The sequence below is a fragment of the Schistocerca piceifrons genome, unplaced genomic scaffold, assembly GCF_021461385.2.
Source record: "Schistocerca piceifrons isolate TAMUIC-IGC-003096 unplaced genomic scaffold, iqSchPice1.1 HiC_scaffold_475, whole genome shotgun sequence".
Classification (NCBI taxonomy): domain Eukaryota; kingdom Metazoa; phylum Arthropoda; class Insecta; order Orthoptera; family Acrididae; genus Schistocerca; species Schistocerca piceifrons.
Window position 1 is genome coordinate 258,688 of NW_025728706.1, and position 15,810 is coordinate 274,497.

The following is a 15,810-nucleotide window of genomic DNA, read 5'->3' on the forward strand; positions in this document are numbered from 1 at the left end:
GCATTCTCTATAGAGCCATATGTTAACCTGTCAATGTGTTGGGCCTGCATTCCCCATGAGGAGCTTTAGTTTCATTTTCATGCTTTAATGCATGCTCTATAGAGCCATATGTTAACCTGTCAATGAGTTGGGCCAGCATTACCCATGAGGAGCTTTAGTTTCATTTTCATGCTTTAATGCGTGCTCTATAGAGTCATATGTTAACCTGTCAATGTAATCGGCCTGCATTCCTCATGAGGAGCTTTAGTTTCATTTTCATGCTTTAATGCATGCTCTATAGAGTCATATGTTAACCTGTCAATGTGTTGGGCCTGCATTCCTCATGTGGAGCTTTAGTTTCATTTTCATGCTTTAATGCATGCTCTATCGAGTCATATGTTAACCTGTCAATGTGTTGGGCCTGCATTCCTCATTAGGAGCTTTAGTTTCATTTTCATGCTTTAATGCATGCTCTATAGAGTCATATGTTAACCTGTCAATGTGTTGGGCCTGCATTCCTCATGAGGAGCTTTGGTTTCATTTTCATGCTTTAATGCATGCTCTATAGTGTCATATGTTAACCTGTCAATGTGTTGGGCCTGCATTCCTCATGAGGAGCTTTGGTTTCATTTTCATGCTTTAATGCATGCTCTATAGAGTCATATGTTAACCTGTCAATGTTTTGGGCCTGCATTCATCATGAGGAGCTTTAGTTTCATTTTCATGCTTTAATGCATGCTCTATAGAGTCATATGTCAACCTGCCAATTTGTTGGGCCTGCATTCCTCATGAGGAGCTTTAGTTTCATTTTCATGCTTTCATGCATGCTCTATAGAGTAATATGTTAACCTGCCAATGTGTTGGGCCTGCATTCCTCATGAGGAGCTTTAATTTCATTTTCATGCTTTAATGCATGCTCTATAGAGTCATATGTTAACCTGTCAATGTGTTGGGCCTGCATTCAACATGAGGAGCTTTAGTTTCACGTTCATGCTTTAATGCATGCTCTATAGAGTCATATGTTAACCTGTCAATGTGTTGGGCCTGCATTCCCCATGAGGAGCTTTAGTTTCATTTTCATGCTTTAATGCATGCTCTATAGAGCCATATGTTAACCTGTCAATGTGTTGGGCCTGCATTCCCCATGAGGAGCTTTAGTTTCATTTTCATGCTTTAATGCATGCTCTATAGAGTCATATGTTAACCTGCCAATGTGTTGGGCCTGCATTCCCTATGAGGAGCTTTAGTTTCATTTTCATGCTTTAATGCGTGCTCTATAGAGTAATATGTTAACCTGTCAATGTGTTGGGCCTGCATTCCCCATGAGGAGCTTTAATTTCATTTTCATGCTCTAATGCTTGCTCTATAGAGTCATATGTTAACCTGTCAATTTGTTGGGCCTGCATTCCCCATGAGGAGCTTTAATTTCATTTTCATGCTCTAATGCATGCTCAATAGAGTCATATGTTAACCAGTCAATGTGTTGGGCCTGCATTCCCCATGAGGAGCTTTAGTTTCATTTTCATGCTCTAATGCATGCTCTATAGAGTCATATGTTAACCTGTCAATGTGTTGGGCCTGCATTCCCCATGAGGAGCTCTAGTTTCATTTTCATGCTCTAATGCATGCTCTATAGAGTCTTATGTTAACCTGTCAAAGTGTTGGGCCTGCATTCCCCATGAGGAGCTTTAGTTTCATTTTCATGCTTTAATGCATGCTCTATAGAGTCATATGTTAACCTGTCAATGTGTTGGGCCTGCATTCCCCATGAGGAGCTTTAGTTTCATATTCATTCTTTAATGCGTGCTCTATTGAGTCATCTGTTAACCTGTCAATGTGTTGGGCCAGCATTCCCCATGAGGAGCTTTAGTTTCATTTTCATGCTTTAATGCGTGCTCTATAAAGTCATATGTTAACCTGTCAATGTGTTGGGCCTGCATTCCCCATGAGGAGCTTTAGTTTCATTTTTATGCTCTAATGCATGCTCTATAGAGTCATATGTTAACCTGTTAATGTGTTGGGCCTGCATTCCCCATGAGGAGCTTTAGTTTCATTTTCATGCTCTAATGCATGCTCTATAGAGACATATGTTAACCTGTCAATGTGTTGGGCCTGCATTCCCCATGAGAAGCTTTAGTTTCATTTTCATGCTTTAATGCATGCTCTATAGAGTCATATGTTAACCTGTCAAAGTGTTGGGCCTGCATTCCCCATGAGGAGCTTTAGTTTCCTTTTCATGCTTTAATGCATGCTCTATAGAGTCATATGTTAACCTGTCAATGTGTTGGGCCTGCATTCCCCATGCTGAGCTTTAGTTTCATTTTCATGCTTTAATGCATGCTCTATAGAGTCATATGTTAACCTGTCAATGTGTTGGGCCTGCATTCCTCATGAGGAGCTTTAGTTTCTTTTTCATGCTTTAATGCACACTCAATAGAGTCATATGTTAACCTGTCAATGTGTTGGGCCTGCTTTCCTCATTAAGAGCTTTAGTTTCATTTTCATGCTTTTATGCATGCTCTATAGAGTCATATGTTAACCTGTCAATGTGTTGGGCCTGCATTCCTCATGAGGAGCTTTAGTTTCATTTTCATGCTTTAATGCATGCTCTATAGAGTCATATGTTAACCTGTCAATGTGTTGGGTCTGCATTCCCCATGAGGAGCTTTAGTTTTATTTTCATGCTTTAATGCATGCTCTATAGAGTCATATGTTAACCTGTCAATGTGTTGGGCCTGCATTCCCCATGAGGAACTTTAGTTACATTTTCATGCTTTAATTCATGCTCTATAGAGTCATATGTTAACCAGTCAATGTGTTGGGCCTGCATTCCCCATGAGGAGCTTTAGTTTCATTTTCATGCTCTAATGCATGCTCTATAGAGTCATATGTTAACCTGTCAATGTGTTGGGCCTGCATTCCCCATGAGGAGCGTTAGTTTCATTTTCATGCTCTAATGCATGCTCTATAGAGTAATATGTTAACCTGTCAATGTATTGGGCCTGCATTCCCCATGAGGGGCTTTTGTTTCATTTTCATGCTATAATGCATGCTCTATAGAGTTATATGATAACCTGTCAATGTGTTGGGCCTGCATTCCCCATGAGGAGCTTTAGTTTCATTTTCATGCTCTAATGCATGCTCTATAGCGTCATATGTTAACCTGTCAATGTGTTGGGCCTGCATTCCCCATGAGGAGCTTTAGTTTCATTTTCATGCTTTAATGCATGCTCTATAGAGTCATATGTCAACCTGTCAATGTGTTGGGAATGCATTCCCCTTGAGGAGCTTTAGTTTCATTTTCATGCTTTAATGCATGCTCTATAGAGTCATATGTTAACCTGTCTATGTGTGGGGCCTGCATTCCCCATGAGAAGCTTTAGTTTCATTTTCATGCTCTAATGCATGCTCTATAGAGTCATATGTTAACCTGTCAATGTGTTGGGACTGCATTCCCCATGAGGAGCTTTAGTTTCCTTTTCATGCTTTAATGCATGCTCTATAGAGTCATATGTTAACCTGTCAATGCGGTGGGCCTGCATTCCTCATGAGGAGCTTTAGTTTCATTTTCATGCTTTAATGCACGCTCTATAGAGTCATATGTTAACCTGTCAATGTGTTGGGCCTGCATTCCTCATGAGGAGCTTTAGTTTCTTTTTCATGCTTTAATGCACACTCAATAGAGTCATATGTTTACCTGTCAATGTGTTGGGCCTGCTTTCCTCATTAAGAGCTTTAGTTTCATTTTCATGCTTTAATGCATGCTCTATAGAGTCATATGTTAACCTGTCAATGTGTTGGGCCTGCATTCCTCATGAGGAGCTTTAGTTTCATTTTCATGCTTTAATGCATGCTCTATAGAGTCATATGTTAACCTGTCAATGTGTTGGGTCTGTATTCCCCATGAGGAGCTTTAGTTTTATTTTCATGCTTTAATGCATGCTCTATAGAGTCATATGTTAACCTGTCAATGTGTTGGGCCTGCATTCCCCATGAGGAACTTTAGTTACATTTTCATGCTTTAATGCATGCTCTATAGAGTCATATGTTAACCTGTCAATGTGTTGGGCCTGCATTCCCCATGAGGAGCTTTAGTTTCATTTTCATGCTCTAATGCATGCTCTATAGAGTCATATGTTAACCTGTCAATGTGTTGGGTCTGCATTCCCCATGAGGAGCGTTAGTTTCATTTTCATGCTCTAATGCATGCTCTATAGAGTAATATGTTAACCTGTCAATGTATTGGGCCTGCATTCCCCATGAGGAGCTTTTGTTTCATTTTCATGCTATAATGCATGCTCTATAGAGTCATATGTTAACCTGTCAATGTGTTGGGCCTGCGTTCCTCATGAGGAGCTTTAGTTTCTTGTTCATGCTTTAATGCACACTCAATAGAGTCATATGTTTACCTGTCAATGTGTTGGGCCTGCATTCCCCATGCGGAACTTTAGTTTCATTTTCATGCTTTAATGCATGCTCTATAGATTCATATGTTAACCTGTCAATGTGTTGGGCCTGCATTCCCCATGAGGAACTTTAGTTACATTTTCATGCTTTAATGCATGCTCTATAGAGTCATATGTTAACCTGTCAATGTGTTGGGCCTGCATTCCCCATGAGGAGCTTTAGTTTCATTTTCATGCTCTAATGCATGCTCTATAGAGTCATACGTTAACCTGTCAATGTGTTGGGCCTGCATTCCCCATGAGGAGCGTTAGTTTCATTTTCAAGCTCTAATGCATGCTCTATAGAGTAATATGTTAACCTGTCAATGTATTGGGCCTGCATTCCCCATGAGGAGCTTTTGTTTCATTTTCATGCTATAATGCATGCTCTATAGAGTTATATGATAACCTGTCAATGTGTTGGGCCTGCATTCCCCATGAGGAGCTTTAGTTTCATTTTCATGCTCTAACGCATGCTCTATAGAGTCATATGTTAACCTGTCAATGTGTTGGGCCTGCATTCCCCATGAGGAGCTTTAGTTTCATTTTCATGCTTTAATGCATGCTCTATAGAGTCATATGTTAACCTGTCAATGTGTTGAGAATGCATTCCCCTTGGGGAGCTTTAGTTTCATTTTCATGCTATAATGCATGCTCTATAGAGTTATATGATAACCTGTCAATGTGTTGGGCCTGCATTCCCCATGAGGAGCTTTAGTTTCATTTTCATGCTCAAATGCATGCTCTATAGAGTCATATGTTAACCTGTCAATGTGTTGGGCCTGCATTCCCCATGAGGAGCTTTAGTTTCATTTTCATGCTTTAATGCATGCTCTATAGCGTCATATGTTAACCTGTCAATGTGTTGGGATTGCATTCCCCTTGAGGAACTTTAGTTTCATTTTCATACTTTAATGCATGCTCTATAGAGTCATATGTTAACCTGTCAATGTGTTGGGCCTGCATTCCCCACGAGAAGCTTTAGTTTCATTTTCATGCTCTAATGCATGCTCTATAGAGTCATATGTTAACCTGTCAAAGTGTAGGGACTGCATTCCCCATGAGGAGCTTTAGTTTCCTTTTCATGCTTTAATGCATGCTCTATAGAGTCATATGTTAACCTGTCAATGTGTTGCGCCTGCATTCCCCATGCGGAGCTTTAGTTTCATTTTCATGCTTTAATGCATGCTCTATAGAGTCATATGTTAACCTGTCAATGTGTTGGGCCTGTATTCCTCATGAGGAGCTTTAGTTTCATTTTCATGCTTTAATGCACGCTCAATAGAGTCATATGTTAACCTGTCGATGTGTTGGGCCTGCATTCCTCATGAGGAGCTTTAGTTTCATTTTCATGCTTTAATGCACACTCAATAGAGTCATATGTTTACCTGTCAATGTGTTGGGCCTGCTTTCCTCATTAAGAGCTTTAGTTTCATTTTCATGCTTTAATGCATGCTCTATAGAGTCATATGTTAACCTGTCAATGTGTTGGGCCTGCATTCCTCATGAGGAGCTTTAGTTTCATTTTCATGTTTTAATGCATGCTCTATAGAGTCATATGTTAACCTGTCAATGTGTTGGGTCTGCATTCCCCATGAGGAGCTTTAGCTTCATTTTCATGATTTAATGCATGCTCTATAGAGTCATATGTTAACCTGTCAATGTGTTGGGCCTGCATTCCCCATGAGGAGCTTTAGTTTCATTTTCATGCTCTAATGCATGCTCTATAGAGTCATATGTTAACCTGTCAATGTGTTGGGCCTGCATTCCCCATGAGGAGCTTTAGTTTCATTTTCATGCTTTAATGCATGCTCTATAGAGTCATATGTTAACCTGTCAATGAGTTGGGCCAGCATTACCCATGAGGAGCTTTAGTTTCATTTTCATGCTTTAATGCATGCTCTATAGAGTCATATGTTAACCTGGCAATGTGTTGGACCTGCATTACCCATGAGGAGCTTTAGTTTCATTTTCATGCGCTAATGCATGCTCTATAGAGTCATATGTTAACCTGTCAATGTGTTGGGCCTGCATTCCGCATGAGGAGCTTTAGTTTCATTTTCATGCTCTAATGCATGCTCTATAGAGTCATATGTTAACCTGTCAATGTGTTGGGCCTGCATTCCTCATGAGGAGCTTTAGTTTCATTTTCATGCTTTAATGCATGCTCTATAGAGTCATATGTTAACCTGTCAATGTGTTCGGCCTGCATTCCTCATGAGGAGCTTTAGTTTCATTTTCATGCTTTAATGCATGCTCTATAGAGTCATATGTTAACCTGTCAATGTGTTGGGCCTGCATTCCTCATGAGGAGCTTTAGTTTCATTTTCATGCTTTAATGCATGCTCTATCGAGTCATATGTTAACCTGTCAATGTGTTGGGCCTGCATTCCTCATGTGGAGCTTTAGTTTCATTTTCATGCTTTAATGCATGCTCTATAGAGTCATATGTTAACCTGTCAATGTGTTGGGCCTGCATTCCTCATGAGGAGCTTTGGTTTCATTTTCATGCTTTAATGCATGCTCTATAGTGTCATATGTTAACCTGTCAATGTGTTGGGCCTGCATTCCTCATGAGGAGCTTTGGTTTCATTTTCATGCTTTAATGCATGCTCTATAGAGTCATATGTTAACCAGTCAATATTTTGGGCCTGCATTCATCATGAGGAGCTTTAGTTTCATTTTCATGCTTTAATGCATGCTCTATAGAGTCATATGTCAACCTGTCAATGTGTTGGGCCTGCATTCCTCATGAGGAGCTTTAGTTTCATTTTCATGCTTTAATGCATGCTCTATAGAGTAATATGTTAACCTGTCAATGTGTTGGGCCTGCATTCCTCATGAGGAGCTTTAGTTTCATTTTCATGCTTTAATGCATGCTCTATAAAGTCATATGTTAACCTGTCAATGTGTTGGGCCTGCATTCCTCATGAGGAGCTTTAGTTTCACGTTCATGCTTTAATGCCTGCTCTATAGAGTCATATGTTAACCTGTCAATGTGTTGGGCCTGCATTCCCCATGAGGAGCTTTAGTTTCATTTTCATGCTTTAATGCATGCTCTATAGAGCCATATGTTAACCTGTCAATGTGTTGGGCCTGCATTCCCCATGAGGAGCTTTAGTTTCATTTTCATGCTCTAATGCATGCTCTATAGAGTCATATGTTAACCTGTCATTGTGTTGGGCCTGCATTCCCCATGAGCAGCGTTAGTTTCATTTTCATGCTCTAATGCATGCTCTATAGAGTCATATGTTAACCTGTCAATTTATTGGGCCTACATTCCCCATGAGGAGCTTTAGATTCATTTTCATGCTATAATGCATGCTCTATAGAGTTATATGATAACCCGTCAATGTGTTGGGCCTGCATTCCCCATGAGGAGCTTTAGTTTCATTTTCATTCTCTAATGCATGCTCTATAGAGTCATATGTTAACCTGTCAATGTGTTGGGCTTGCATTCCCCATGAGGAGCTTTAGTTTCATTTTCATGCTTTAATGCATGCTCTATAGAGTCATATGTTAACCTGTCAATGTGTTGGGAATGCATTCCCCTTGAGGAGCTTTAGTTTTATTTTCATGCTTTAATGCATGCTCTATAGAGTCATATGTTAACCTGTTAATGTGTTGGGCCTGCATTCCCCATGAGGAGCTTTAGTTTCATTTTCATGCTCTAATGCATGCTCTATAGAGTCATATGTTAACCTGTCAATGTGTTGGGCCTGCATTCCCCATGAGAAGCTTTAGTTTCATTTTCATGCTCTAATGCATGCTCTATAGAGTCATATGTTAACCTGTCAAAGTGTTGGGCCTGCATTCCCCATGAGGAGCTTTAGTTTCCTTTTCATGCTTTAATGCATGCTCTATAGAGTCATATGTTAACCTGTCAATGTGTTGGGCATGCATTCCCCATGCGGAGCTTTAGTTTCTGTTTCATGCTTTAATGCATGCTCTATAGAGTCATATGTTAACCTGTCAATGTGTTGGGCCTGCATTCCTCATGAGGAGCTTTAGTTTCATTTTCATGCTTTAATGCACGCTCTATAGAGTCATATGTTAACCTGTCAATGTGTTGGGCCTGCATTCCTCATGAGGAGCTTTAGTTTCTTTTTCATGCTTTAATGCACACTCAATAGAGTCATATGTTAACCGGTCAATGTGTTGGGTCTGCTTTCCTCATTAAGAGATTTAGTTTCAGTTTCATGCTTTAATGCATGCTCTATAGAGTCATATGTTAACCTGTCAATGAGTTGGGCCTGCATTCCTCATGAGGAGCTTTAGTTTCATTTTCATGCTTTAATGCATGCTCTATAGAGTCATATGTTAACCTGTCAATGTGTTGGGTCTGCATTCCCCATGAGGAGCTTTAGTTTTATTTTCATGCTTTAATGCATGCTCTATAGAGTCATATGTTAACCTGTCACTGTGTTGGGCCTTCATTCCCCATGAGGAACTTTAGTTACATTTTCATGCTTTAATGCATGCTCTATAGAGTCATATGTTAACCTGTCAATGTGTTGGCCCTGCATTCCCCATGAGGAGCTTTAGTTTCATTTTCATGCTTCAATGCATGCTCTATAGAGTCATATGTTAACCTGTCAATGTGTTGGGCCTGCATTCCCCATGAGGAGCTTTAGTTTCATTTTCATGATTTAATGCATGCTCTATAGAGTCATATGTTAACCTGTCAATGTGTTGGGCCTGCATTCCCCATTAGGGGCTTTAGTTTCATTTTCATGCTCTAATGCATGCTCTATAGAGTCATATGTTAACCTGTCAATGTGTTGGGACTGCATTCCTCATGAGGAGCTTTAGTTTCATTTTCATGCTTTAATGCATGCTCTATCGAGTCATATGTTAACCTGTCAATGTGTTGGGCCTGCATTACTCATGAGGAGCTTTAGTTTCATTTTCATGCTTTAATGCATGCTCTATAGAGTCATATGTTAACCTGTCAATGTGTTGGGCCTGCATTCCTCATGAGGAGCTTTGGTTTCATTTTCATGCTTTAATGCATGCTCTATAGTGTCATATGTTAACCTGTCAATGTGTTGGGCCTGCATTCCTCATGAGGAGCTTTGGTTTCATTTTCATGCTTTAATGCATGCTCTATAGAGTCATATGTTAACCTGTCAATGTTTTGGGCCTGCATTCATCATGAGGAGCTTTAGTTTCATTTTCATGCTTTAATGCATGCTCTATAGAGTCATATGTTAACCTGCCAATGTGTTGGGCCTGCTATCCTCATGAGGAGCTTTAGTTTCATTTTCATGCTTTAATGCATGCTCTATGGAGTAATATGTTAACCTGTCAATGTGTTGGGCCTGCATTCCTCATGAGGAGCTTTAGTTTCATTTTCATGCTTTAATGCATGCTCTATAGAGTCATATGTTAACCTGTCAATGTGTTGGTCCTGCATTCCTCATTAGGAGCTTTAGTTTCACGTTCATGCTTTAATGCATGCTCTATAGAGTCATATGTTAACCTGTCAATGTGTTGGGCCTGCATTCCCCATGAGGAGCTTTAGTTTCATTTTCATGCTTTAATGCATGCTCTATAGAGCCATATGTTAACCTGTCAATGTGTTGGGCCTGCATTCCCCATGAGGAGCTTTAGTTTCATTTTCATGCTTTAATGCATGCTCTATAGAGTCATATGTTAACCTGTCAATGTGTTGGGCCTGCATTCCCCATGAGGAGCTTTAGTTTCATTTTCATGCTCTAATGCATGCTCTATAGAGTCATATGTTAACCTGTCAATGTGTTGGGCCTTCATTCCCCATGAGGAGCTTTAGTTTCATTTTCATGCTTTAATGCATGCTCTATAGAGTCATATGTTAACCTGTCAATGAGTTGGGCCAGCATTACCCATGAGGAGCTTTAGTTTCATTTTCATGCTTTAATGCGTGCTCTATAGAGTCATATGTTAACCTGTCAATGTGTTGGGCCTGCATTACCCATGAGGAGCTTTAGTTTCATTTTCATGCTCTAATGCATGCTCTATAGAGTCATATGTTAACCTGTCAATGTGTTGGGCCTGCATTCCCCATGAGGAGCTTTAGTTTCATTTTCATGCTCTAATGCATGCTCTATAGAGTCATATGTTAACCTGTCAATGTATTGGGCCTGCATTCCCCATGAGGAGCTTTAGTTTCATTTTCATGCTCTAATGCATGCTCTATAGAGTTATATGTTAACCTGTCAATGTGTTGGGCCTGCATTCCTCGTGAGGAGCTTTAGATTCATTTTCATGCTCTAATGCATGCTCTATAGAGTCATATGTTAACCTGTCAATGTGTTGGGCCTGCGTTCCTCATGAGGAGCTTTAGTTTCATTTTCATGCTTTAATGCATGCTCTATAGAGTCATATGTTAACCTGTCAATGTGTTGGGCCTGCATTCCTCATGAGGAGCTTTAGTTTCATTTTCATGCTTTAATGCATGCTCTATAGAGTCATATGTTAACCTGTCAATGTGTTGGACCTGCACTCCCCATGAGGAGCTTTAGTTTCATTTTCATGCTTTAATGCATGCTTTATAGAGCCATATGTTAACCTGTCAATGTGTTGGGCCTGCATTCCCCATGAGGAGCTTTAGTTTCATTTTCATGCTTTAATGCATGCTCTATAGAGTCATATGTTAACCTGTCAAAGTGTTGGGCCTGCATTCCCCATGAGGAGCTTTAGTTTCATTTTTAAGCTTTAATGCATGCTCTATAGAGTCATATGTCAACCTGTCAATGTGTTGGGCCGGCATTCCTCATGAGGAGCTTTAGTTTCATTTTCATGGTATAATGCATGCTCTATAGAGTCATATGTTAACCTGTCAATGTGTTGGGCCTGCATTCAACATGAGGAGCTTTAGTTTCATTTTCATGCTTTAATGCATGCTCTATAGAGTCATATGTTAACCAGCCAATATGTTGGGCCTGCATGCCCCATGAGGAGCTTTAGTTTCATTTTCATGCTTTAATGCATGCTCTATAGAGTCATATGTTAACCCGTCAATGTGTTGGGCCTGCATTCCCCATGAAGAGCTTTAGTTTCATTTTCATGCTTTAATGCATGCTCCATATAGTCATATGTTAACCCGTCAATGTGTTGGGCCTGCATTCCCCATGAGGAGCTTTAGTTTCATTTTCATGCTTTAATGCATGCTCTATAGAGTCATATGTTAACCTGTCAATGTGTTGGGCCTGCATTCCCCATGAGGAGCTTTAGTTTCATTTTCATGCTTTAATGCATGCTCTATAGAGTCATATGTTAACCTGTCAATGTGTTGGGCCTGCATTCCCCATGAGGAGCTTTAGTTTCATTTTCATGCTTTAATGCATGCTCTATAGAGTCATATGTTAACGTGTCAATGTGTTGGGCCTGCATTCCCCGTGAGGAGCTTTAGTTTCATTTTCATGCTTTAATGCATGCTCTATAGAGTCATATGTTAACGTGTCAATGTGTTGGGCCTGCATTCCCCATGAGGAGCTTTAGTTTCATTTTCATGCTTTAATGCATGCTCTGTAGAGTCATATGTTAACCTGTCAATGTGTTGGGCCTGCATTCCCCATGAGAAGCTTTAGTTTCATTTTCACGCTTTAATGCATGCTCTATAGAGACATATGTTAACCTGTCAATGTGTTGCGCCTGCATTCCCCATGAGGAGCTTTAGTTTCATTTTCATGCTTTAATGCATGCTCTATAGAGTCATATGTTAACCTGTCAATGTGTTGGGCCTGCATTCCCCATGAGGAGCTTTAGTTTCATTTTCATGCTTTAATGCTTGCTCTATAGAGTCATATGTTAACCTGTCAATGTGTTGGGCCTGCATTCCCCTTGAGGAGCTTTAGTTTCATTTTCATGCTTTAATGCATGCTTTATAGAGTCATATGTTAACCTGTCAATGTGTTGGGCCTGCATTCCCCATGAGGAGCTTTAGTTTCATTTTCATGCTTTAATGCATGCTCTATAGAGTCATATGTTAACCTGTCAATGTGTTGGGCCTGCATTCCTCATGAGGAGCTTTAGTTTCATTTTCATGCTTTAATGCATGATCTATAGAGTCATATGTTAACCTGTCAATGTGTTGGGCCTGCATTCCCCATGAGGAGCTTTAGTTTCATTTTCATGCTTTAACACTCTAAGCGCCAAGCCCGTAAAATTTACGGGCCTGGGATCGCGCGAAAATCACCAAGCCCGTAAAATTTACGGGCCGCTACATTTAATTTCATTCAAAACACTGCAACGTTATTTCTACGGGTTTGGCCAGCGCTATACGTTTTTCAGATGTTTATTAACAAAATGCGTCCATAGATGTCACGGCAGCGCTGTAATTCATGTTAAAACTTATCTTTGCGTTCTCAGTCTGTATATCATTCAGTTGTTTGTCATCATGTTTCGGCGCGGTTTATCAGACGCAGAAATTGCGGATTTGATCAATCATAGCGACACTCTGGATAATGTAGAGAGTGATTCAGACGATTCTGAATGCAATGGTGTGTTTGAAGGTACGTATTTCCGAATTTTCCACGTAATTGTGCAGTACGCACATATCTGTTGAACATGTGTAAACGATGTATGTAGTTACACATAATGTGATATTCTTTTTAGAAGACGAGATTGATGACAGTTTGTCTTCAGATGAAGACGAGAATGATGTTGAAGGTGTTGCTTCAAATCCAGCAGCTGTGCCGTATCCGAAAGACAGTGAGTGGACTGCAGTTGACACCTACCGACCTCTGCCTGTCAACACGACACCCAGGCAGATACTAGTGGATATTGATGAGTCGAGTTCTGTACTGGATTGCAGTAAAGTGTTCCTTACTGACAGTGACGTAAATGAACTCAAGAGACAGACAAATTTGTATGCATCACAGACAATACAGAAGAAAAGAAGAGGAAATAATCTGAAGCCCCATTCAGTTTTGAGTTCGTGGAAGCCAGTGACTATAAGTGAGATGAGGCGTTTCTTGGGTATTATTTTCCACATGTGTGTTTCGAAAAAGCCCAAAATTGCGGACCATTGGAGCACTAATCCTGTTCTTAGTTGTAACTTTTGTCCCCATGTCATGAGCCGTTTGCGTTTCACTCAGATACTGTCATGCTTGCATCTTGTTGACAATTCAAATCAGAAAAAACCAGGCGAAGATGGATTTCATCCACTTTACAAAGTTTTGCCATATTATAATAATTTGAAGGAGCGATGTATCCAGGCATATCGTCCCTCAGAAAAAGTGACAATTGATGAAGGAATTTGCCCATTTCGAGGTCGTGTGAGTTTCCGTGTTTACATGCAAAATAAGCCTCATAAGTATGGACTGAAAGTATATGCTGTTGCTGAAGCCAGTAGTGGCTATGTTGTAAATTTTGAAGTTTATGCTGGTAAGCATATTGTTGACAATTCTTCGTCTGCGGTTATTTTGCGATTGTTGTCTGACAGCAGCTTGCTGAACAAAGGCCACACTGTGTATTTAGATCGATTTTATTCCAGTCCAGAGCTATTTCAGCAACTGGCAGAGAAAGGCACTGGAGCTGTTGGTACTGTGAACAAATCCAGGAAAGGATTGCCTAAAGATTTAGTATCTGCTAAGCTGAAAAAGGGCGAAATGTCTTTTCGGCGTAAAGATAATGTATTGGCAATGAAGTGGAAAGATAAGAGAGATGTGTATACATTGTCTACAAGGCATCAAGCAACATTTGGTACGCATACTAAGAGAAATGGGTCTGTAGTATTGAAACCACTTCAGGTACTTGATTACAACCTCAATAAAATTGGAGTGGATATTGGAGACCAACGCCTGCAGTACAATCCGTTCCAGCACAGAACTGTGAAATGGTGGCGAAAATTATATTTCCATTTGCTGCTTATGGGAGTATCAAATGCATTTTGGCTGTACAATGCAGTGCACAGGAAGAAAATTACAATAACAGACTTTATAACAGTGCTTGCAGTTCAGCTTGTTGAAGACGACACACTTGAATTCATTCCAAGAAATGAAGGAACTGTAGGTCGGCTAACAAAGAGACATTTTTTGCAGCACATACCTGCAACTACTAAGAAGTATGCTGCTCGTGTGTGTCACGTGTGCAGTTCCAGGAGCAAGAAACAGAGTGGCAAGGCTTCTCGCAAAGAGACACGATACGAATGTGAACAGTGTGGCGTTGCACTCTGCCTGGAACCTTGCTTTAAAATTTTCCACACTAAAAAACAATATGATTCTGTGTGAAATTTATATGTAATACTGTATACTATCAGAAACATGTAATGTAGTGCCACAATTTTGGTTAAAAATAAATCACAATTGTATTCCCTTATTCGTATGACTTTTTCTAAATTCTTAAAACATCTAAGTGATTTCTATAACTGTACCTTAAAGCTGTGCATTGTAAAGTAGTTTCTTTCACTCAGAATTAAAGTAGAAATGTGCAGCTTCAAGATGGTACCAAATTTGCCACAATCCAAACAGTAGATTTGATGCAGTAATTTTTTTAATATTGGTAAAATTGCCCGGTTTCTAGGGACGGGTGCATAAAATAGGCCTGGTACAGAGAGTGTTAATGCATGCTCAATAGAGTCATATGTTAACCGGTCCATGTGTTGGGCCTGCATTCCCCGTGAGGAGCTTTAGTTTCATTTTCATGCTTTAATGCATGCTCTATAGAGTCATATGTTAACCTGTCAATGTATTGGGCCAGCATTCCCCGTGATGAGCTTTAGTTTCATTTTCATGCTTCAATGCATGCTCTATAGAGTCATATGTTAACCTGTCAATGTGTTGGGCCTGCATTCCCCATCAGAAGCTTTAGTTTCATTTTCATGCTTTAATGCATGCTCTATGGAGTCATATGTTATCCTATCAATGTGTTGGGCCTGCATTCCCCATGAGGAACTTTAGTTTCATTTTCATGCTTTAATGCATGCTCTATAGAGTCATATGTTAACCTGTCAATGTGTTGGGCCTGCATTCCTCATGAGGAGCTTTAGTTTCATTTTCATGCTTTAATGCATGCTCTATCGAGTCATATGTTAACCTGTCAATGTGTTGGGCCTGCATTCCTCATGTGGAGCTTTAGTTTCATTTTCATGCTTTAATGCATGCTCTATAGAGTCATATGTTAACCTGTCAATGTGTTGGGCCTGCATTCCTCATGAGGAGCTTTGGTTTCATTTTCATGCTTTAATGCATGCTCTATAGTGTCATATGTTAACCTGTCAATGTGTTGGGCCTGCATTCCTCATGAGGAGCTTTGGTTTCATTTTCATGCTTTAATGCATGCTCTATAGAGTCATATGTTAACCAGTCAATATTTTGGGCCTGCATTCATCATGAGGAGCTTTAGTTTCATTTTCATGCTTTAATGCATGCTCTATAGAGTCATATGTCAACCTGCCAATGTG

The 15,810-nt window shown here is 40.0% G+C and overlaps 1 protein-coding gene across 1 annotated transcript; it reads left to right on the top strand.

Annotated features, from left to right (window-relative positions):
• The first annotated feature begins 12,985 nt into the window (after positions 1–12,985).
• LOC124752528 (piggyBac transposable element-derived protein 4-like) lies at positions 12,986–14,638 on the top strand. Its single transcript, XM_047248998.1, has one exon. The coding sequence runs from the start codon at positions 12,986–12,988 to the stop codon at positions 14,636–14,638; it is 1,653 nt and encodes a 550-aa protein (XP_047104954.1).
• Positions 14,639–15,810: the final 1,172 nt, after the last annotated feature.

Excerpts from the sequence above, each read along its gene's own strand:
- LOC124752528 (XM_047248998.1), top strand. The coding sequence starts at position 12,986 with ATGTATGTAGTTACACATAATGTGATATTCTTTTTAGAAGACGAGATT.